The sequence below is a fragment of the Semicossyphus pulcher genome, unplaced genomic scaffold (assembly GCF_022749685.1).
Source record: "Semicossyphus pulcher isolate SPU_LCO1_2020_fin unplaced genomic scaffold, fSemPul1.0.p SCAF_10, whole genome shotgun sequence".
Taxonomy (NCBI): Eukaryota; Metazoa; Chordata; class Actinopteri; order Labriformes; family Labridae; genus Semicossyphus; species Semicossyphus pulcher.
This window is the reverse complement of record NW_027211604.1, coordinates 15,798,923-15,822,762: the sequence shown is the minus strand read 5'-3', so window position 1 is coordinate 15,822,762 and position 23,840 is coordinate 15,798,923. Positions and strand designations below refer to the sequence as shown.

The 23,840-nt window shown below is 40.2% G+C and overlaps 3 protein-coding genes across 3 annotated transcripts; 2 read left to right on the top strand and 1 right to left on the bottom strand.

The window, feature by feature from the left end:
• The first annotated feature begins 1,361 nt into the window (after positions 1-1,361).
• Positions 1,362-2,530, top strand: LOC138600534 (beta-crystallin A1-like). The gene is made up of 5 exons (XM_069671976.1): positions 1,362-1,400; positions 1,508-1,626; positions 1,886-2,027; positions 2,108-2,250; positions 2,383-2,530. The coding sequence occupies exons 1-5, from the start codon at positions 1,362-1,364 to the stop codon at positions 2,528-2,530; spliced, it is 591 nt and encodes a 196-aa protein (XP_069528077.1).
• A 1,577-nt stretch (positions 2,531-4,107) lies between these two features.
• Positions 4,108-17,340, top strand: LOC138599973 (Golgi SNAP receptor complex member 1-like). Its single transcript, XM_069671686.1, has 9 exons — positions 4,108-4,150; positions 5,110-5,230; positions 5,529-5,604; positions 5,887-5,994; positions 6,190-6,281; positions 10,201-10,275; positions 16,246-16,275; positions 16,408-16,490; positions 16,799-17,340. Exons 1-9 carry the CDS (start codon positions 4,108-4,110, stop codon positions 16,921-16,923), a joined length of 753 nt encoding a protein of 250 aa, XP_069527787.1. The 3' UTR covers positions 16,924-17,340.
• A 909-nt stretch (positions 17,341-18,249) lies between these two features.
• Positions 18,250-18,998, bottom strand: LOC138600878 (trafficking regulator of GLUT4 1-like). Its single transcript, XM_069672412.1, has 2 exons — positions 18,597-18,998; positions 18,250-18,423 (listed from the first exon to the last, which is right to left on the bottom strand). The coding sequence occupies exons 1-2, from the start codon at positions 18,996-18,998 to the stop codon at positions 18,250-18,252; spliced, it is 576 nt and encodes a 191-aa protein (XP_069528513.1).
• Positions 18,999-23,840: the final 4,842 nt, after the last annotated feature.

Sequence of the window (23,840 nt, the reverse complement as noted above, 5' to 3'; positions counted from 1 at the left end):
GGTATCAAATATGTGACTGGCTGAATTCTTGTAATGACTGATTACTAAAAGAAGACTCTGGGGATATGAACCTGGAGGCCGAGGTCAAGAGTCGACCCTGCAGCCACTGTGTTTAGGACTGTTGTTTATGAGGCCCCTGCCCTACCAGCTGAGCCAAACCAGCGCCCCGAAAAGGGACAATATATGATTTTAATCTTGACAGGAAAAACTCAAGAAACGTTTACCCTGGCGTATTTCCCTTATCTGGATAATCGTGGAAATCTTTACATGAATAAGCAATAAGAAAATAGCGGCCTATATGTCCATTCAAATCCTCCTCATAATTTCCTCTCAGGTTGTAAACTAAAAAAAGATGTATTTCTTCTTTACCTTAGAAAATGTAAGTTGAGGTGATTCCAGTGTGCTTTAGGGGCCATTTTTTAAGAGCTATAAGCATATATTGATGATAATTGGGATAACGATTGCCTGAATTGAGCGTAAATTGCAATAACTTTGACGAGTGCAATTGTGACTTTACATTTTCATATTGTCCTATGTCTAATAGTGTGTATATGCAGATATTTAGCTAAAATTGTCATTCAAATTGTTCCAAGAGTTCCTGAAAGTTGTATTTACATTAACATTTACATGATGTAAAGACTATAAATAATGTCAGTTGTCATTTGACGATTCAGAATATTGCTTAAAATCATGATGTAAGTGATCACTCTAAAAAAGCTTCTGATAATCCTTGATGAGATTAAATCCTGTTTTATCCAACATGAAGAGTTTTACTACTGACCTGCAGTTTCACATACTGTAGGTGTATTTCATAATAGATCCACACACTGCTTTTCCCCAACATATAGATTTACCACAGAGGTCGACGTAACGCAGTATGCCCTCTTTGTGTTAGCATGAATCACTTCGTGTCTGTGTGTTAACCCCTCTGTGGCTCACACAACAAAACAATGGAGTCCAAAGCAAAGTGCTGACACGAGTCCAGGCGGTCCTGCCCCCCGGCCCCAGACACACACGGGTGTGTATATATACCCCCACACACACCGTCCCTGCAGACCGTTCAGTGGAACACTACGACACACCGCTCACCATTTAGGGTAGGTCAGACAAGTAAAGTTTCCCAAAGTATGGACATGATGCAATATAACAAGTAACAACAGGAAGTGTTGATTTTGTTTGCTTGTTTGTTACCTTTAAGGCAAAGTAAGGATAAATAAAACATGTGATTTAATGTGTGGCAGTGTGGACAAGCCTTAGAAAAGCTAAAATGCCGAAATAAAATGTTTTTTATACACCTGAAAGCTTTTGCTCTGATTGTCCGTGTATTTCCCCACAGGTACTGATAAAAAAAAGACAACAGAATGGCTCAGACAAACCCTATGCCCATGGGCCCTTGGAAGGTAAGAATAATCCACGCTTCACATCATTAAGCACGGGGAGCTACAAGAAGCTCCAATGCATTATTAGCTGCACTGTTGTTTAAATTGTACGCGTTTGTGTTTTGCAGATTACCGTGTACGATCAGGAGTTCTTCCAGGGAAGGCGTATGGAGTTCACCGCCTGCTGCCAGAACATCATGGAGTGTGGTATGGAGAACATCCGCTCCCTGAAGGTCGAGTGTGGCGCGTACGTATCCGCAGCTTTCTCTTGTCTTTCTCTGAAAAGGCTGGAGCTCAAATTTTAAATATGTTTTTCATATTGTGAAGGCTTTATAAACTGTGCTGATTTTATATGCTGGCTTGCATAAGTATTAATCCCCTTTGAAATGTCTATTAGAAGTCCAGGTTTTCTCAAATGTGGAAAAATCCAAAGGTGGTGAACATGTATGCCAGGCAGTGTATTTCCTTGTTTTCTGACTGTACTATATTCTCTTTTCTTCTTGCAGCTGGGTGGGCTACGAGCACTCCAGCTTCTGCGGCCAGCAGTTTGTCCTGGAGAAGGGAGACTACCCTCGCTTTGAGGCCTACAGTGGAAGCAACTCCTACCGCATTGAGAGGATGATCTCCTTCAGGCCCATCTGCTGTGCTGTAGGTTCCCCATACAACTCAGATACTTCTTACTTTAGGCTGAGCTCTGTCTCTAACATTCTTTCTCCTCTATTTTGCAGAACCACAAGGAGTCCCGCATGACCATCTTCGAGTCTGAGAACATGATGGGTCGTCAGTTCGAGCTGTGTGATGACTATCCCTCTCTGCAGGCCATGGGCTGGATGAACAACGAGGTTGGATCCATGCACATTCAGAGCGGAGCGTAAGTCCATCATCAGGATGTCTGAGAGATATTCAAAGAATTACTGTACAACAATCTGCTTTGGGCACCCACAGCTACTTAAATCACTGGTTCAATCTGGTTATTGAAGTGTGTTCTTGTTTATTTCTGCAGCTTTGTGTGCTACCAGTTCCCTGGCTACCGCGGCCATCAGTACATCATGGAGTGTGACTGCCGTGGAGGAGAGTTCAAGTGTTACCGTGAGTTTGGCTCCCACTCCCAGACTCCCCAGATTCAGTCCATCAGGAGGATCCAGCACTAAGAGGGGAGCACTTCCTTCACACTTCCTTATCTCCTCCTCCTCTCCCTCCTCCTGCACTCCCATCCCTCCTTCAATTCCTCCTCCTCCCCCAAAACCTCCATCTCCCGGCTCCACTGGTCCGGCTAGTCTTAGCAGGATCCCGGGCTGGACTTCAGGTGCTTTCTGGTGTCAGTTGTTCACAGCACTTTTTTTAAAGAAACATCACAAAAGAAAAGGAAAGATGTAAGAAAGACAGCAAACAGGAATGACAGAATTGTGAGAAAAAGCTGAATCAGAGTGAAAGAGAGGCCTCTTCTGCCCAGGTTGGCTGCAGAACGATGAAAACACCTCAAAGTTTTTGCTCCATCTTTGGTGGCATCATCATCGTCATTGTCTGCTGCATCAACACGATCACCAGTCTTGCTGTTACTGTGATATTCATGACTGCCTATGTTCAAGACGATGAATAAAGAGAATGAGCAAAGAGATTCACAACTTGAGTGACATGTACCTCAATCACATCCTTGTTTGTCTTACTCGACTGACACCTCGACACAGAGAGCAGCAAACCACTCAATCAACCTGTTGCAACTTAACCTATGTGAAATGGACACGCAGACAGTCAAGCTATAGATAAGAATTAACATCTTAAAGATTCTGAAATTACTAAAATGATCATGAATTTGGGAAAATGTGTATACAATTTTGCACAACTTCAACAATATGCGTGTTTGATTAAATGATGCAGCCATAAAATGAATAGGCTATAAAAATATTTGAATATTTAGACAAATTCCTAGTGCTTCAACAGTGATCTGAAATAAGTTGTTATAGAATAAAAAAGGTATTGTTAAAACAATGGAGAATTGGATGATTTTAACAATAATTTTTCTTTATGGGAAACCCTCATAGTATGGGGTTATATATGTGAACAGCCATTTGTGTTGTGTCACTAGTGAACTAAATTAACTACGACTTTAAATCAATAAACACAGAATTTAGTTTAAATGGGGCAATCAAAAGTTTAAAAATCCCCCAAAAATTACATATTAGTGGGAATAAACAAAGACTGGCAAGTAAAAATAAAGTAAACAAAAAAATTGTTTTAACAAAACTAAGCTAAACTAAAAATTAAAATCCATCCTTTTTCATTTAAAAGTATAATGGACAAATACTAAAGCTAATACCCTTTTGACAATAGGCCTAACAGTACTGGAAAATAAGAGTAACACATTAAAGCTTTGATTAAGAGAGTACATAATGTAGTTAAATGAGCTCCAACTCAACCAAATAAGCTACTCCTGACACACAAACGCACCATAACCCAATCACACCTTATAGTGTTATGAATCTATCGTGGGCCTAAGTGCTTCTACTTTAATACAGCACTTCTATTCCTCAAAGCCTTTGTAATTTGGATGCAGAACTTGTAATGGGGTATCACATTTTGGTATTTGTAGCTGATTCACGTACCTTTGTCCAACAATGAGTGCACTATGGTTCAGATTGTGGAACGCTTTCTGTCGGAAACCACTGAAGGCCGCTGTGGCTTCAACGTGACTTACGACAATTTTGTCCTCTTGACGGCTGATGATGACATGTCAACAACAAACATGGCAACCAGCAGCAACTACTGGGAAGGTAAATGATGTTTCAGCACGTACTTTAAAGCAACTGCCTGCTTTTACAGCGTCAATTAGTTCTTACCGAATCAGGTCAAAAAACATTCAGTATTTTCAGTGAAACGTTTCGTTAATAAACCTTATATAAGCAAGGAGGAGGTATCTTTATCTTCGTTCAAGCTAACCTGTTAGCTTCGTTGGCCTTTAACGTCGAACTTAAAGAAGTCGCTAACAGTTGCCAGTTAATAACGGTCATACTGCCAGCTTATGTGTTCTATTTACATTTTACTGAAGTGAGTTTACCTTAAATTTACTTTTTTAACACTCTGCTACCCGTTTGCAACAAAAACAGACAACGTAAACCAAAGGAACAGCATTCAAAGTTTTACACTAACGATTGTCTCACCGTTATTAAAGTAAATCGAATAGAATATTTTTTTTTATATTTTATTGTCTTATTCGTTTACTTAGATGTTTACAGTTATGGTCATTCATTGTGACCGCTCATAATGAACTGATACGAGCTTATTCTGTACAAAGCCATAACACAGCTTCTAAATATTGAGAGAAGTTCAACACTATTTCTCAAAAGTGAGAGAATCCATGAGGCCCAATTTAATGTCCGGGCCAAATACTCAACATCCTCCTCGGCTTATTTACCATCTTAACTTGGGTTGATGAAAATGATTTTTTTTACTGATAATGATTGCGAAATGAATAACCAATTATAGGAAGGATTATTTTTGCATCACATTTTTCTTCTTATCTAAAATGCTACAAAATCATGATAAAGTGAAGGTTTTTGGGTCTGGACCAAACACACATGTTTCTAACATCTGGTATTGCAGCACTACAATTATTTTCTAGTTTTCTCAGATTGTAGTTATCAGTTTCCAATATATCTTTTGGTCAGATACTCTAAGTAATGTCTACTTTTATTCTGAAAATAATTGTCCCGTTCTCTGTTTCTTCACTCAGATTTGCGTAAACAGGCCCGACAGCTGGAAAATGAGCTGGACCTCAAGCTGGTCTCCTTTAGTAAGCTGTGCACCAGCTACAGCAGCAGCAGCAACAGGGACCAGCGGACAAGAGACAGCAGGTCAGCCACAATGTGGATGTACAATTCTTTTTTAAAATCCTTTACTTCATCTGGCTCCATCTTTTAAATGGATTGTTTGATTCAGAATCTCTGGTTAATCTTTAAATTCAATAAGTTGTTTACTTTTGTATTCCATAATGTCTTTCTACTGTAGTTGACTGCCATAAACACATTGTTTTGTATGTGACAAGGCATACATGTTTATATGTAATATGATATTTTGGTATTTGATTTTCAACTATAATAACATTGTTGGAATGAGGAATTGTACTAATGCACCCTTTAATTTTTAATTCAGGTCTGATTCTCATGGCTCACCTCAAGACAATATGCTCGTGGCCATGACGACTGAGCTGGAGCAGCTTTTGGCAAATGTAAGACTGATCACACACAAATGGTCGCTTACAGTCCTGGTTGAAGGCTTGTTTTAGTTCCCTTCAGTAGCAGCTGTTTATAAGTATTGTTCTGACAGCAGCTAATTAAAAGCCACTGTTTATTCTACAGGTTGCAGAGTCTATTAGAAATGTGGGTTGTACCTATTATATATATATATTTTTATGTTTGCTTTAAATTCTGCTAAGTTTTTCTAAGATTCCTTACCCCCTAAAAACCATATATTGTTTGTATGGCTGCTTGTTATCACTCTTTTTATGCAGCTGACAGCAGTCAATGACAAAATGGCAGAATACACAAACACTCCGGGAGCTTCGTCACATAACGCAGCACTGATGCACACCTTACAGAGACACAGAGACATTTTACAGGTACAGTTATATTTTTCATTACTTTCTTGTGTGTAAAGTGTTTCAGCTCAATATGCAGGCTGTTTTTATATTTTCCATGTTTTGAATAAGAAACATTTGTAAAGTTTTAATACCATGGCTTTGTAAATTCCCATTCTCTCCCTCTGTCATTATAATCTTGCCCTGCTGGTTTTTATTTCATGTTTTATGCTGTAGGACTACACCCATGAGTTCCACAAAACCAAAACCAACTTCTGCAGCCTGCGAGAACGAGAGGACCTGCTCGGCTCAGTTCACAGAGACATTGAGTAAGTACCTTCATACACCTCTTGGAAATAAAAAAAACATAATCAGAATTAGAAGATGTAATGTAATCATCTTCTGAGTCCCCACAAGAAACACCTGTCCTCTTGTCTTTGCATTGATTTCACTTAAAGCAAGGGCGAGTTGCAAAGTCCTCTTCCTGACCTTTGGGGCCTTAAACAGACTGGTGGCTTCTTACATCTCATGTGTCATTACAGTGTGATCTCCATCATGTCCTTGACAGTGTCTTTATTCTGTTTATTTAACTGTGCCTCAATATAACAAAAAAATGTTTTCTTTAAGTTTTTGCCCATCCAGTTCCCCTTACTTGGAATAAACTACTGCTACATATTTGGGACGCAAGCTCTCTTGAAAACGAGACTCTAATTTAAAAATCCAACTTAAAAAATAATATAGAAAGGGTCAAATCCACAATCCATCCATCCATTATCTATATTCTACCGCTTATCCTGTTCAGGGTTGTGGAGGGCTGGAGCCTATCCCAGTCATCATTGGGCGAGAGGCGGGGTACACCTTGGACTAATCGCCTGTCAATCACAGGGCTGAAACATAAAGACAGACAACTGTTCACACTCACACTCACACCTACGGGCAATTTAGAGTCACTAATTAACCGAACCAGCGTGTGTTTGGACTGTGGGAGGAAGTCAGACTAACCGGCGGGAACCCAAACATGCACGAGGAGAACATGCAAACTCCACACTAAAAGGCCCTATTCATCCAAACCTGGATTCAGTCTAGGAACTTTCTAGCTGTGAGGCGACACCACTGTACCACTGTGTGGCACTCAAATCCAATAAAAAATGTGAACGAAGATGCAGTGTCCATAGGAATAATGCACTGATATTGCTGGTTGTCAAAGCAACAGATACAAGTCAAAGGAATTTAATTTGACATGGTAGAGGAAAGGGAAACCAGCATATATCCACTCTTGAGAATTTGGAGCCAGTGAATATTTTGGCATTTTTCCTTATCAACTCATAAACTGGTCATTTCAGCTCTAAATTCAATACAAAAGAATTTATTGTAAGTCTAAAACTTTGGCAAATATAAATCAGACATGTCTTGGACATAAATATTCCGGGAAAGGTTTGATAAAGTACTAAAATTATATTATTAATATCTTTGAAGGAGTACTGTCAATAATTGATAGGATTGATGTTATTGACCCTTTCTTTAGGGCTTCAACTAACGTTTATTTTCATTACATTACGCTGCTAATTACGTTCTAATTTTACAGTTTGGTCCTTGAGAAAGTCATAAAATAGTAAAGCTTCTTAAAGCTGCGAGTGATGCGTTTAAAGGTCTCATTTTGTCCGTCCAAAAGCTATTCTGTTTAATATGATACAGATTAGAGAAAGCAGGAAATCAATTGTTTAATAGATTACAATGAATTGATCAATCTACTCGTCTAAGCATCTCTGCATTCCTTTTTTTAACTTGTCTCTCTCCCCATTATAAAAGTGCATTGTTAAATCAATGGATTACTCTCTTAAAACTGCGCTATGTTGTGACAGCCAGTCTTCATTCCTTTATTCTTTTCAACTCTGCCCTTTCTCTATATCACTTCTGACATTTTCATCTTGTCTTCCCTTCTGCTCATTGGCCTTCTTGTCCTCCTCTGGACTTTTGCTATGTTATTCTAAACCAGGAGGAGGCAGCCATGTCCAGTTTGTTGCTGAACTCCCCCACCCTCTAATGGTCTCCCTTGCCTCTATCATGTTTCATCCTCTAATAAGAGGCACCTCCTCTTATTAGCTGATCTCCCTCTCTCTGTGTCTGTATCTCTCTCTCTCTCCCTCTTCGTGCTGGTATCTCTGTCTTTCTCTGGGGATATTTTTCCTAAGTGCCTTCTACAGTAAATCAAACCACAAGGCTTTCATTCAGCCAACACTGAGTGAGGGTGGTTACATCTGGGCGTCCTGATGCAGAGAATTGCTTTATCAGGGGAGAAGATGGAGAGCAGGACAGTCAGACGGAGCAAGTGAGAGAGGAAGAGACATTATCCTGATCTGATGTGACTGCTTACAAAAACGATGAGAGTGAATTCTTATAATTCCCATAGAGAAGAGGGGTGTGGAGGAGCAGAGAAGTAAGAGGAACAGCAGAGGAGATAATGGCTGATGAATTGATGATCAGTCCAAATAGGGAGGGGATGGTGTAAATAAGAGATGCAGGATAGAGTTGTGGGTTAAGCAGAGCTAATCACTTAAAAGCCTTAACGCAGGAAGTACATAATCAGCATCCAGGCATCAGTTAATAGGAGGGGGTGAAATACTGTTTTCTGCCTGAAGCAAAGACCGGGGAAAACTTGTTTTGTTACCTAACTCCACAGCAGCCTGGACACCGTGCACAACCTTAACCAAACACCAAGAAACTTCATTTAGTGTTTAGTGTTATTCGACAAATATATGAGCTCCAGTCCAAGTTCAACTTCTGAAATTGTCATGTACAACACAATGAACAACAAACAGCAACAATCTTGACAATGTTTGAGTGACCATTTTAAATTTGCAATGAATACAGCACCTGGTGTTTATAACAGACCAATATCTAGAATTACGTATTAAATTATTTGTTTTTTTTCTGTATGTATGACTTTCGGGGGAAATATGGTAAATGCATAAGTTAAACCAATGCAAAGTCCCATACTTTGTTAAAGTAATAATCTCGAAGGTTTTTATTAAATACATGTCTGTTAAGTCACTATCTATCACCGAATGAGGGAACACAATGGTTATTGAGCCTGTGGCCCACTGATGAAAGCCTTTGCATTTGCAGTATATAGTATTATTACAGACTGGGTGTCTGTAGCGACATTCGCGGAAAAAATCACAAGCAGCATCCAGTTAGTGACGCGTTTTCCAACACTCAGCAGTGGTTGGTCTGCCAGAGAGGGTAGGCGGAGCTAAGCGGCTGATTTTCCGGTCTCTGCAAGTGTTGCGAGTAAACAGTAATCTATTATGGCTAAACAAACAAAGAAAAGATGGATGACTACAGATACAACTTCAAAATAAGTGAAAATCCAAAGAAAAAGAAATAAATTCGACGCTCAGATGAAGGCAAACAGTCAGGAAAGCGATCGTCAGCGAGGAAAATCAAGAGTTATAACCGTAAAAAAGGGGAGCTAAGTGTGGACGTCTGGTTATCTGGGACATATGTGCCTGCAAATACCGTTTACGGAAACTGAGATCTTTGAGATTATATCTTTAATACCTGTTCATGAATGAGGAGTCGTGGTTCCCTTCTCTCTCTGAAACATTAATATAAGCCAGAAGGGTCTATGTGCCAAGACTGTGGAAAACCTAAGTATAGTGCTCCACAGTCTTTGTCACACTACAGAACATAAGTTAAATCTAGACAATGATAATATGTTTTACTTTCCAACAACACGTTGTTCTAGACTGAAACATCACAACAACTACTGCAGAAAATGGCATAAAAACAAGGAGTGGACCCTGACTTCTCATCTAATACCAACAGCAGGCTGAACGTTTCACTTCTCATGTGAAATATCTCAATATCAACGAGGTGTATTGGTACAAAATATTGTTCAGACACACAGGATTCCCTTGCAAGAGGTATTAGAGAAGTTGCCAAGCAACTGTTGACGAAACACCTCGAAATTTAGAATAACACTAGTGTTTTCCAAAATGTGTTGTTTGTGACCAAATATCAAAATAACTAGTGATGTTCCCATCAGCCTCAGCTGTTGTTTGTTTTTCATTCTTATTACCTTAATCTCGTGGTCAGGTGGTGCAGTGGTTATGACGTGTCCCTAGTTTGATTGTAGCCCGAGCCCCCTCACCTCATATCTCTGTCAAATATAGGCAAAAATGACCATTTTCTTAGTCCAAATTGCGCATCATTTAACATTTCCCTCTCTTTTGTTTTCTTACTCAGGTCCTACAAGAGCAGCTCAGGAGTGAATAACAGGCGGACTGAACTCTTCCTGAAGGAACATGAACATCTGAAAAAGTAAGAGAACATCTTTTCATTCAGAAACACTGTCACAGAACTGCAGGGAATTACTTTTCATGCCTAGCATGGAGGCATTATGTTTTTTCGGGTTGTCCGTCCGTATGTACATTCCATCGTCAGACCGCTTTGAAAGGGTGAATTATTCTTGGCCGCTCAGTTCAATCTTGATTTCAAAGGGGTGTAATTATTACTATAATGCCCATGGATGCAATCAGATAAAAATACAACGATTTACGGCTGGGGTCTCCAACAGGTAGCTCGGGACCTACCGTGAGCTTGCGGCATGGATTTAAGTAGCTCGCCAAGAGGTTCACAGACTCAGTAAATGCGCCTTGAAAGCCTCCTCACACTTCAAGTCAATCAAATTCACAGATGTCCCTCCCTCTCCAATACAAAAATCTAGGATAGGCCTATCAGCTGTCAATAACAAACGATAATGCTCCTGACAAGTTTGTAAACGTCTGAACCTAACCAATCACAGAAATGTTGCAGCAACCTCCATCGACAGTTCGGGTCAGTTATGCTGTACGCTAGTTGAGCTAAAATGAGGATTTCCGTGCTATTAGCCTGTTACCTGTTTAGGCAGATTTAGGCTGGACAATGAAGGTGGCCATGCCAAGAAAAAGCAGAAAACATACTATACTATAAGTTTTTATTCACGAATGTTAAGGACAGATGTGTGCGCCTCATCTGTGGTACCAGCGTTTCAGTCGACAAAAGAATCAACATGGGGCGCCACCAACAAACATCATAAGCTCACAAAATTCATCTGGTTCCCAGGCTAGAGTGATCGGACAGTGTGCTGCAAGGAGACCTGATGACCTCCAGCATACGTGGGAGTGTTTGTGTGTGGTTGTGTGTATATGCAAACATGCTTGTCTGTGGTTTTCTAGACATGTTGTTAATCACATGTGGTTGGTCATGTGGTTGTTAGTTTCTCATACATTTTCTCATGAAATGCATCAAAATGGAGAAATTTAACAAAGAAAAAGTTTCACATCAAAACATGTTTTGATGGAAAAAGGTTTGAGATGTGGTGATGAAGAAGGTTTGCTGCAGAAACGTGGAACCAATTTGGTCATTGAAACAAAAGGAAAGGAAAAAGACATATTTCATTTTGGGATGTCCCAGTTTTTGGCCTAGATCCTGATCAGTCTTTTATATTGGAAGTCAGCCAATACATACGTTGATCCAATACTTATAGATTAACTAAATGTTAATTGTGTGTCAGACAAACAAAAATAACAGCTGTAAAACCGACCTAATCTGACACACCTTACTATTTCACAGGCTACTGGATCCTGGATTGAGCGTAAATGATTGATCTGATGTGAATAGAAGTTTAGAGGCTTGACAGGAGAAGCAGCTGCCTGAATCTTATGCTCTTTTCTTTTGGTAATGATAGTGTCTGACACTCAGTGTCAAATTCAGAGTCACACTACACACTCTATAATTTTCACTGGGTTGTGGGAACTGTAGAAACCAGCTGTTCATTTTTGAGTGAAGTCAGAGGACAGACGGGCATCAACACCACTGGTTTGGCTTTAGCTGATACGTATTCATTAAGATATACCTGCATCGTTCGTCATGGGACATTTCTAGTCTTTAGGTTTTTTTAATGAAGTATTGGGGCTGTCAAGCCTCAAGTACAACATTAGTGCTCTGTGTTTGTAAACTCCACCATAACACACCATTCATCCAAAAAATATATCTGCAATTATATGATTCACATAAATGTATGCTCATCAAACCATTCAGTGTTTCCCCACTCATTTATTTTCTGCTTTAATTTACATCTCTTTATATCTCCGCATAGAATCACCACATTTAGCAAACTCACCTGACACTGAAAGTCCTTATTTTCTGTATTTAGTGATAGTTGTTATGCTTTGCTATTCCACATCATGTAACCTACTAATAATTAAATGCAAGCTGTCCAAGAATTTCAATAAAGACAATAAAAGAGGGATGTTTAAGTTTATTGTGAGACGATACAGAGCACACAACAGAGAACGCTGCAAGAACAAATCTTTATTAACACCTTGATTTATTTACTGATTTTATTTCATGAATGATCATTTGGTATTCTGTTGTTTTTTCTTTTATTGTATTTGTTAAACTGTTGGTGGTTGTGTTGCATTGTGTGTAATGTAGGCATCTGATTGTGATCTCTGTTAGTCACTGGTTCTAATACCAACTGTGAAAACTGACCCGAGAGCGACATCATCCGCAACAATGAGTGTGCCGAGGTGAAACTCACCGCTAATACTGATCATATTGTTAGCGTAGCTATTTGACCACCCAGCCCATTAAAAATAAAGAAGTCAGCTGTTTTTTTGAGACTTTTCAGTTTAGCTTCAGTGGCTGATATCAGCTAGAACCACATCCCGCTTCAAGCCATCATTGGAAATCAAATTTTTGGTTTTATATTTCAGCCCCTGAAACAGTCAGGCCTCAGACTGTCTTCACTTAATGCTCCCAGTGCTCAGCTTCAAATGAAGAGCAAACGGATTCATCTCAAAGTGCTATGAAAAGAAAAAAAGCCAACGACATGTCATGTGGTGTGTTTACTCTATTTTCATTTTTACTATTTTATATTTAGGCAGATGGATCTTTTTGAGCTTTGCTTATTTCATAGCATGAATGCTACATTTACTTTTAAGGATACCAGTTTTACACTCGTGGTTCATGAAATTTGGGAAAGTTTCCTAAGAGAGAAAAGGGGGTGGTCAAAGAAGGAAGAGCACATATGCACACATTCAATACTGCGTCCAGTGTGACCCGTAAACCTGTGATCCCCCTTCTTTCTTCAGCTGATGTTAATGCGGTTCCTTGAGCCGATGGACCCTGCGTTGTTACCAACGGTAACATTACTGACGTTGCCAATGTTGGACTTGTCTGCGATTGGTCCTGTTGAAATACAAGGCATGTGATGGGTTGATAGCAGTAAATTCTGCTCTTATGTGCACTGTGATAACCTTTGAACTAGAGATAGACCGATACGTTTTTTTCAGGGCCGATACCGATACCGATTCTTAGTAGTCAAGGGAGCTGATAACCGATATTTGGAGCCGATATTCATTTGCAGTAAAAGTTAAAATATTGGCGTCAAAATTTTGAATAATATAAACTCCAACACTTAACTTTATTTAAATGCCTTTAAGCATATGTTTATTAAACAAACAAACAAAAAGCGCAGGGAGTTCCCAGGGTCAGCAGCATCTCTGATAAAGTTCACTGAAAATGTAAATAAATAAATAAATAACTTCCTGAAGTTTTATAAAGTAAATAAAACAAAGTTAAATAAAATTTGCAAAGAAATGAACTCTTAGCGGCCATCAGATTAAAAAATTTTAAAAATTTTAAAAATTTTAAAAAAATAAAAAAGGCCGATGCCAATATGCGTCAAAATGCCGAAAATGCTCGGTCTATCCCTACTTTGAACATGAGCAATGAATCAGACATAAACCACCCACTGTTCCCAGCCACATGAGAGAGGAAACCCACCTGTCACAGTGTAGTTGTTCCTTCCTCTGATGCATCCGCAGTTTGTTCCAGAAACATGAATGTTTTCGATGTTACCAACAGAGACGTTTTCTCCGATATCATCTGTACAGCAGCGGACATCATAAAACTCCTCACAAATTCCTACAACATCAGTTAATTCAGACACTCAGACAAACGTACCTTTAATATTGTACTCAATCTCAGTACTCAGACCGTCACGAGCGATGGAAATGCTTTCGTTGTTGCCAGTGTTGTGAGAAGTTGGTCGTGCTGAAATGTAGACTGATGAGCTAAAAATAAGAAGAAATACGTTGAAAGAAACAACGTGGTGCCTTTAAATCCCATGCTGACAGAACACTTAGTCCTGTCCAGCTGTTATGTTTTATTGTTGGACTTTTGTGCATTATCACATGTGGGACTTCAGCTTAATGTTTAACATGTAAATGTAAACAACAGAAACACATGAGGGCGGAGGAGTTGACCCACACGTTAGGCAGAGTTAAAGACCTGCGCTGTGGTTTTCCTGAAGAAGCAGAGGCCTGTGCTTCGGCAGGTTTCTCATACGGGTGCGATCAGGGTCTGTGATGGATGAGGGGGACACTGTGTTCTTGGTTTCAGAGAGGATTTATTGACTCGGCTCATTTCCAAGGCATCTGAAGGGGGGAAAGTATTTGTTTAACCGAGTTAAATCAACAAACCATGCTTTGAGCGTCTCACAGACTCCTATAATGGTCTTTTAACAGGTATAAATCAGAAACCAGTAAATAGGCTTAAACTCACATTACACCTGTTTTAATGACCTTGAATGGCTGCCCATTTCTTTTAGGATTGATATTGATATTGAATATATATCCAAACTGCTGTCCCTCTACCAACCAGTGCGCAGGTCTTACCATAAAATACAGCTTCAGTGTTGTTGTTTTTTCACAGAAATTATGAGAAAAATAACAGATTCTTATGGTATTAGATTTGTATCCGTCTATGATGCGTATTATCTTGGGTTTTTATGACATCATATCGGGTTCAGGGAGGTTATGACATGCATTTTTCTCTGTTTTCAACAATTAATTAATCTAAACAATAATTTCAGATTGAATGATGATGGAGCACACAGTTATTTTCACTTTTAGAACTGTGTGTCAGTTATTCGTGTGTAATGACTTTTATATGATATGTATGGCTGTGTTGTGTTTGTGTAGTGGCACACACAGTGAACCATCGGCTCTTGGACTAGCTGTAAATCATCACTAACTCTCCGCCTCAACAAGCCAGAAGTGTTTTCTTTGAATGGGTCCTTCTGTGGCACAATGTCTTCAAGCTTTCTGACTGCCACCAAATGCAAGAACATTAAAGCATTTAATACCTGTTAAACCATGCTCGTCACTCCGGCTCCAGCCTGCTTCTGTTTTCCAATCCAGCCAAGCAGAAAAGTGCAAAATGTTGCAGTTACTTTTCAAAGGTTGATGTTTTTTAAAAGAGCGTTTGCTGTGAATGTACCATATCATTTAGAGTAAGATATTTGCCTCTGCTTTGTGAAGTCTTTTTATTATCCATGCTGGTTTTGTGAGACGTTACATATTGTTAGAGCTTCATACAGTAGCTACAAAAGAGAGACATAGTCATGTAAAAGAATCTAGCCTAATGAAGTCCTCAGACAGGTAGACATCTGTAGTTCAGGAAGCCTTTTAACTAGCTTTCACCTGTTATTATTACAAGCCAAGTCAGACCGTACAGACTTGTTTAGGTTGTAAAACTAAGAATTATATGTATTAATGTAGAAACTAAGTAAAGACAGAAAAAAGGACATAAACAAAAGAGAAGAAGCTGCTCCGCCTGTGGACTCTGCCAGCTAATGAAGAAAAGAGAGAAAAAGCAGAGGACAGCAGCGGATAGATGGTGGGAGAGGTTGACGAATAGATGGAGGAAGTATAAAGCGCAGTATTGATTTTTGGTCTCCAGTGGAGTCAGCCAGGATGCACGCTGCTGCCCTTTTATGCTCTGCAGCTCGGCTCCGGACTGAACGCCTCATTTTTCTGTGCGTCACTTATCTCAGCAGCTAATAGCAGCTGATGTAAACCCCGGCTCAGGCTCAGCGTCCTCAATCTGCACGTCTGTTTTGCTTATATGCAACTAAAACAATTAACACATGCACCGGGCTGCGTTTATGTTAATGGAGATTAAGTGGCTTCTTCGCATTTGACCAATCGCATCCAAATAATCCTCCATTAAGCAGCACTTTGTCCTCACAGGAAGTGCTGCTTTTATGATAATAGAGCCAAAGAGCCGTGTGGTTTCCCTCTCTCCTGTTGTATTATTTCATCCCTCTTTAACCAGAAGATTTGTGCTCAGTATGTTTTAGATTGCACCAGAAGTTTAAAGTGATGAGTGCTGAAATGACGGCACTTTGCAGAAGAATTTATGAATTAAGTTGTGACTTTCTCTTTTTTTTTCTGTTCACAGCTCAGATAGTCTTATCGACAATGCAATAAGGTAGGCCTCATCGCACCACTCGCTCTCCTCCTCTCTTCTTTTGCTTTCACACACATACACACACATCATAAACAAACACAGCTATATGCACCTTCTCCTGCCACTAATCCCTCGTGGTTTCTCATCCTCCAGTATCGCCATGGCTACCAAAGAGAACATCACATTTCAGCGTGGGATGTTGAAGTCCATTCAAACCAGAGTCACAACTTTGGCCAGTATCCTTTAATCATTTCAATTATTACTCACTATTTTCTCCTCACCTGACCTTCTATAACTCCTCTGTGTTAAAAGTTTAGCTGGTTTAATACATGTAAGTGGACATGGAGCCTGTTACAGTGAGAGCTGCTCTGACAGACAGCAGAATAAACCATTAAGGCTCCATTTATTCTTCTTCTTCCTGGTCGTGTTAGGAGCGCTGCTGATGCATTCGCCCGGCTGCTTTCTGTCTCTTACTCACTGCGAAGAAGGGAAACCATCTTTGGATCTTAATTATTTTCCTTCACCACACCCTCCCGCCCCTCAGATCGCTTCCCCGCCATCAACAGCCTCATCCAGAAAATCAATTTGCGCAAGAGGCGGGACTCTTTAATCCTAGGCGGGGTGATCGGCGTCTGCACCATACTGCTCTTGCTCTACACTTTCCACTGACTGACTTTGAACAAAACACAGTCATTGTAACTCAGTAACCCTTTTTTTTTATGTTCTTCCTCCTATCGTAAGTTTCTCTCCCTAAAACTAAAGTTTAAAGATTTTATTTTGAAAAGAAATATTAAATTATAAAAAAAAATGTCTTAATTGAAAGTGAAACGGTTTCAGATTGAAGAATTTATTTATTTTCTGAGCGATGAACATTCCCATCTTGGAATTTATACACTGCTGCTTCTATCCTGTCGTCATTGTAACTGTTTATAAGTGTTTGATATCGTACTGCGATTGTGTACTGATCATGTTCTTTATAAAGGACTGGAAGGTCCCTGATTAAATAAAGGTGAAGAGCTCACTTTCAAGTTGGTCATGCTCATTCAAGTTTATTTCCGACATGCAGAACTATGGCACAGTAAACCAGTCATACAGTATAAATATATAAACATTAACATCAGAGTGCCGAGAACAGTGCATACAGGAGGGGGAGGGGGTCGGTGGGGGGGAGGCAGCCCCATTCAAACCTTGCAATATATCGTAATGAGGTGTAGAGATCCAGGCAGTTCAGTCTGTTCGCTTTTATCATAATTAGCACGCAAAGCAAGATATCACACTATGACTGCAGCTCGGGCATTGATTTGATAAACGTACATGAGATTTAAACGTGATGTAAACAGAGTATGAAATCAGTTTATGCATCTGCACACGTCCCAACAGAAGATGCAGTCCGTACTGTGTTGCAAAGAGAAACAGGGCAGGCAGCGGCAGACTAAAGGTGCACTGATGCATTTTGCATTGTTTTGTATTATTTTCTGTGTTTTTTGATGATGGTGTTTCTCACCTTTCTTTTATCTAATGATACCACTTTATTTTTTTTAAACAGGCAAAATGTAGTGTCATCCAATGCTCTGTGTGTAAGACAGGTTTGTACTTCAGTGCACCGCTAGTTTGGTTTATTAGTATTTGAAACTTTCTCCACACAATGTGCCGTGTGATGGTACGACACCTTCCCATTACTTCCTGTGTTCCTGAGTTTGTGGGGTAACTGGGTGCGAGTGGTGCCAGAAAAAGAGAAACGGCCAGCGACTTCTTCCCTTTTTCTTTCTCGGGTCCATAGCAGAAAAAGCAACTAGTTGTAAGTCAGAGTCTCTTCAGCTTGTTTTCAACTCAGATTTTGTGCTTTTTCTTCTTCAAAACGACATTCTTCCTCTTCTCTCCTCTGTGCAAATTAGAGATCAGATGAAGTTAAAGGAGCCTGTTGTTCGACTCCTTCCACCGCTCAGCTCACTGCTGGGTCTCTGAGAGAGGAAAGACAAGTTAAGATACACAGCCTCACACTGAGCTTTGCAACTGTGTGTTTGTTTTGTGTCTCTGCATACCTATTGTTAACACTATGAAGATGATGACAGCCACACCCAGCAGCATTGCTAGACAGCTGAGAAGCATAGACAGACGCCCATACTTCCTGGCTCCTTCTATGTCTCCAGTATGGAGAACAGTCCTCGACTGATGGGAGAGAGGGGAAGGAGGTGGTCAAGGGGGAATGTTTGAAATGCAACATAGAAGTAAAACACCTGTAGTGTTTGAAACAAGCAACAACTGTACTTTATATCCCTAAGCATCGTAGTCGCAGATAACTATAATAGAGAGTGAAAGCTGAAGATAAATGTAACACTCACCACATGTGCATACCACAAGGCACAGATGTTGAGCGGCAGAGCGGGGCAGAAACAGGACAGCACGGCGAGCCAGAGGTAACTCCGGGGTACGGACCCGGGTGGCAACGGGGAGGGCAGCGGACCCAGGCTGAGCCGGGACGTGGACTTGGGTGGGGCCGCCAGCTGCCCGATGGAGCCCGACTTGAGCGGCGATCTGTGTCCGTTCTGGTCCGCATCCAGGGAGCGGACGCTCCCTCTGATGGTGAGGGAGAAGGAGTCGGACGGTTTGATGTTAGTCTGCCCGGTGGGCTCGCTGGTCGTGGTGCTCAGCAGCTTCTCCGTGTCCTGGAACTCGGTGGGATTGGAAACTTCCCTCTCGCCGAGGGCGCTTTTCCCAAAGGCAGTATCAGTGTTGATAGCCATCACTGAATATAAGAAATCTCCAAGTCTTACTGTGTCCGCGCGAGCCGCTTTCCTCTGGATGGGGATGCTGAAGAGTCTTCCTTCAGATGTTCTCCATTGGGGGTCATTAGATTAAATATTATGAATTCAGAGAGCCCAATACCTTCAAGGCAACCTATTTAATTAAGCAGTCTTAACTCCATCGAAATTTCTTATTGATGAGCGAGATGTTATTGATGTCTGAGTCCCTCTTGCGTTTAGTTGGCGTTGAGCGTCCGGACGCACGCCTTGCCTTTTACCCCCCACCCCTCCACCCTCTATTATGTAGTGAGGTATTAGCGCATCCCTTACATCTCCAAAGCACATCCCCAGTGTCTGAGGCCTACTTATGCACCAGGCGAGGCGTGTGACAATGCAAAAAAACTCCCCAACAACATTTAAACCTCTTCTGGAGTGAACACGCGCGGTGCGTAAAAGCTTTCCATTTACGCGCGAGGGGCATCAGCTGGATCAGCATGCAGGACGCCGCACGGGGTGTGAGGGAGGGAGAGAGAGAGGGTGTAAGGTTGGACGCTAAAAAGCACGAGCCTCCCAACAGATGCACGCCCTGCTGACTCCGGCTCTCTCTAAAGTCACAATGTGACAGATTAACAGGAAGCTCACTGTCCTCCACTTTCTCACCCCTGAAATCTCGATTTACATCTAATAATATTAAAAGCGATATTAATATGAAGTAGTTAAACTGAGGTCTACCTCAACCAGAATGAAGCCACATGAATCAGTAAACATGACTGATACTTTTGATCCTTACTTTTGCAGATAAAACCTTCAACGTGACAGTTTAAGACGTATTTTGAAGTGCTATAAACTACAACATAAATCTTACTCTGTATAATATATATTTGGTTATTTTGGTCAATTAAGTTTTTTCATAAAAACAGAATTATCAAATAACATTTCAAAGTAAAATAAAAGTGGACTGGAAACCTGTTTAAGAGTTTAATATCATCCTTTGCCGAATGTCTCCCCCTCTCCCCCAACTCCCCAGTCAGTTTAATCACAGGGGGCTTTTATGTGCGTGGAGATATAGCCTACCTTTACACTGCCCAAACAGAAGGAAAAAATGTAAATAAACAAAGTAAATTCTGATTAAATATGTATTACGACTTAATATTTAGGATACAACATGTAGGAATAAATTGCAATGAATAAAATATAGGTACAAAAATGTGAAAACGATTCTTAAAGACTACAACATTTTATTTTAAATTAATTAATTTTTTTTTCTATATGTATGTACAGTTTGTTTATGTGCATTATGAATGCAAATGATATACAGAACATGTTTAAAATAAAAATCTTTATACTTCCCACATTACGTAACGCCATATAAATCAGAATCATGTTTATTGACAAGTTTTCCGTGCAAAGAATTTGAGTTGGTGTTTAGGTGCAGAACAATAAACACAGGGGTAGAATGAAAAATTAAAAAAAGAAGGCAGCTAGGAGCAGCAGTATATAATAAACTATATACGAATAAGAATATGGAAACTATATATGTACAGTAAGTGAATGGAAGAGCTGTACAGATGTGCAGGTTTGTGCAAAATGATGAGTGAACAAATCTAAATGCATAAAATAGAATTAACTGAATAAACTTTCAACGTGAATAATTCAATGTTTCATTAATTCATGATGATTGAACCCAATCAGCTGAGATCCCGCCTCCCCATACTTTATACCGTGTTCATCTACATTAACAAGAACCCAGTCTGACTTGATTTACCCCAACAGGCTCTGTGACGCCCTCAGCCATGTTTTAACTTTTTACGCCATCTAGTGGTGGTTTGGGGAAACTGCACAAGAACTAGAAGTTGGAGGTTTAACAAGAGTCAAATCAAAACTCACAGATATGTCGTTTAATTTCCTAATGATTTGTGTAAAATAATTTATACAAATACGTACTCAGTTTTCTGATGTTTCTTCCTGTAAATGAAAATATCAGTGTTTTATCAGATCTGTGAAGAGAAGCGCTGAATGCTCCGTACATTGAACCATTAAGTCAGGTTCAAGTATTTACCTGAAATATAAGAAGCTTAAAATGTTCCCTTATTAAACGAATTGTTCTACTCTAAATATGATGCTGAATAAATGTTAATTATAAACATTAATTTAAATAAGTCACGTCTGTATTGCTCTGATGTTTGCAGTTTGTGAAGGAATCCCTCGAAGCAGTCGGCGATGCGTTCAGGCGCTGAAGACCAGACGTTGGGTTTCTCTTTGTTCTCCCTCTGGTTTCATCTTCTATGTAACAATAATCTTTGTACAGTCCTGACTGGTCGTCAGCTGGTTGACTTATTAATGTGGTTATTATCCTCTCAGAGAAGAAAGAGCATGAAGTTATTGCATATGTGAGACTTCAAAAGAGCATCTTCAGTTACTCTGATCTCTCTTGTTCGCTTTAAATGGATCACTAGAGACTTCAGACACAAAGGGATGAGTGTGACACATTTTTGCACGAGGAGAGCCTTCAAAGCTGGTATTTGTTTTATTGTCCATAGTGTGCACAACAATACACCATGAAGTTTGAGGAAATATTTAGTTCTTTATTATGAGACATGAAAAACACATAATTAAGCAGGCTTTTTTTTAGAGAACAAAACAACAAAATGAAAGTGAAATATACCTTACATGTGATATAAACAATGCTGGCTCAGGTCACTGTGGTCCAGTCTGACTACTGAGCGTGTGGAAAACTTCTTCTTCAGTCCTCTTCCCACCGACCCCCCCTCCCACATCCGCTTCCTCTTCTTGAGTCATCCGGGGCAGGGCAGACCAGAGCAGTTCTTCAGCTGGCAGCTTTAGCATGTGTATAGGAACATAAAGCTTGCCAGTGAAGAACTGCTGTGTGTCAGCCATTTTGGGCCGAGGGAGTGCTGGGAGTCAGCCAGGGAGCGTGAGAGTTTGAACCGGGCGGGCCAGGAAAGACAAACAACCCGATTCACGGCCCAACCTGCGACTTCTTCTCCTCCCTTTTGTCCGCTTTAGGTGCTCATATTCCTGCAGAGAGAGAGAGAGAGAAGAAGAAGAGATGGTTTGACTTCCCCTATAAACTCCCCTCTCCAGTAGCGTGGGTATGAGTTGGCTCGCAGCCAGTCACACACGTACAGTAAGTGGGTGCAGTCGAGTGTGTGTGTGCGCGCGATCAGCTGTGAGTAAGTGTGTGAAATGAGCTGATATGTAAGAATGACTGTGGAGAAGCACACAAGATCATGCGTCAGACTACCAGGAGGGAAACATGCATCAGCCTCTGCATGTTACACAGCGCCAGCAAGAAATTCTTAGATATCCTCTTCGTTATGATGCACAAAATGACAGACTGGCCTCTGGAAAAACACACACTGTTACTGTGGTTACAAAGCATGAGTGAGGGGCGATGAAGAGGACAGCCTCTACATGAAAGCATCTCAGGACCCTTCCATTCATTTTGATTTTATGACTGAAAAGTGCTCTATAAATAAAGAATTGTCATTATTTCAGAAGTCCAAAGAACTATTTATTTACTTTCAAGTCCAGATTAATAAAATGAATGGTCAGGTGTTTTCCAGAGACAAAAAAAAACTCTAGCTACAGGTGGTCTATGTCGTCTACATGTTGAACAGAAGTTTGTAGGTGAACAACAGAGGAGCTAGCTTACTTTAAATAGCATCTTAACCTGGTGTGTTCAGTAGTTCTGTCAATAAACACTGAAATTAAAGCTGACATGTTTACACAGATAAAATAGTTAAATATAGAAAAGGTTAATCCGTCTGAACTAAAGCCACTCTATCATTTTAAGCCATGCTATAGCAGCGTGGCTGTAGTGCTGGTTGTCGGTTGGTCCACCACCTTGATTACACACTGAAATAACTTGATTTATTACCACAACATTTCATGAAGACATGCATGCATATTCATGTCCATCTTAGTGTGAATTGTGTTGACTTGACTTTTCATCCAGCACGGCCACTGTAAGGTCCAATTCAATTCATCCAATTCCTTGAACTACCTGCAAAACAAATTACATTCTCACCACCATTAGCTGTACTGTGTGCTCTGCTAAACAGTCAATGTTAGCATGCTAACACGCTAAACTAAGATATTTATTATGGTAAACATTATACCTGCTTATTATCAGGATGTTAGCATAGCCATTCTGAGCATATTAGCATGCTAACCCCAATGTGCTTAAATATAGCCTCACAGAGCTGCTAGCATACGCTTGTTATATTTTTCCTTTGATACTTTCTGACTGTTACTCGTACTGATTGAGAAAACACACGATTGCTCCCTGAGATCAACTCTAATAGTGCGTTCAGACGGAAAGGAAAACCAATGTTTTTGTCCTGATGTTGAATTATAAATCAAGGAGAAAAATTTGCATTGGTTCAGAGCTCGGGGATTAAACATCTTTACTGCACAGAGGTCGGATAAAAGTGAAGATTGCTTGGAGAAAAGTAAGCAAGAAAGTTTCACTTTCTGGAAATATGCGTCTGTGACTTGATCATAGCTGTCTGTTGTACTTTAAACCAAATTGGCACTAGCTGTTGCTAGCTTTCCACGCATATTTGTCTGTCGCTTGCTAGCGAAGACTCAGCTCTTCGCTTGCCAACGCAGACTTCGAAGTAAGGGTACTGTTTGGAAAAGATGTAGGGTAACAAATAATTTCCTTATGACTAAGTAAAAATGAATACAACATTCACAGTGAGGTTAAACATACTGAGTTTGCAAACTGACTCACTTAGTAACTAAAACATGTAAAGCTAAAGCAGGTCTGTGCTGCTCTTGTCTTTGAAGAAAGTTGTGGTGATGTCGAGATATCAA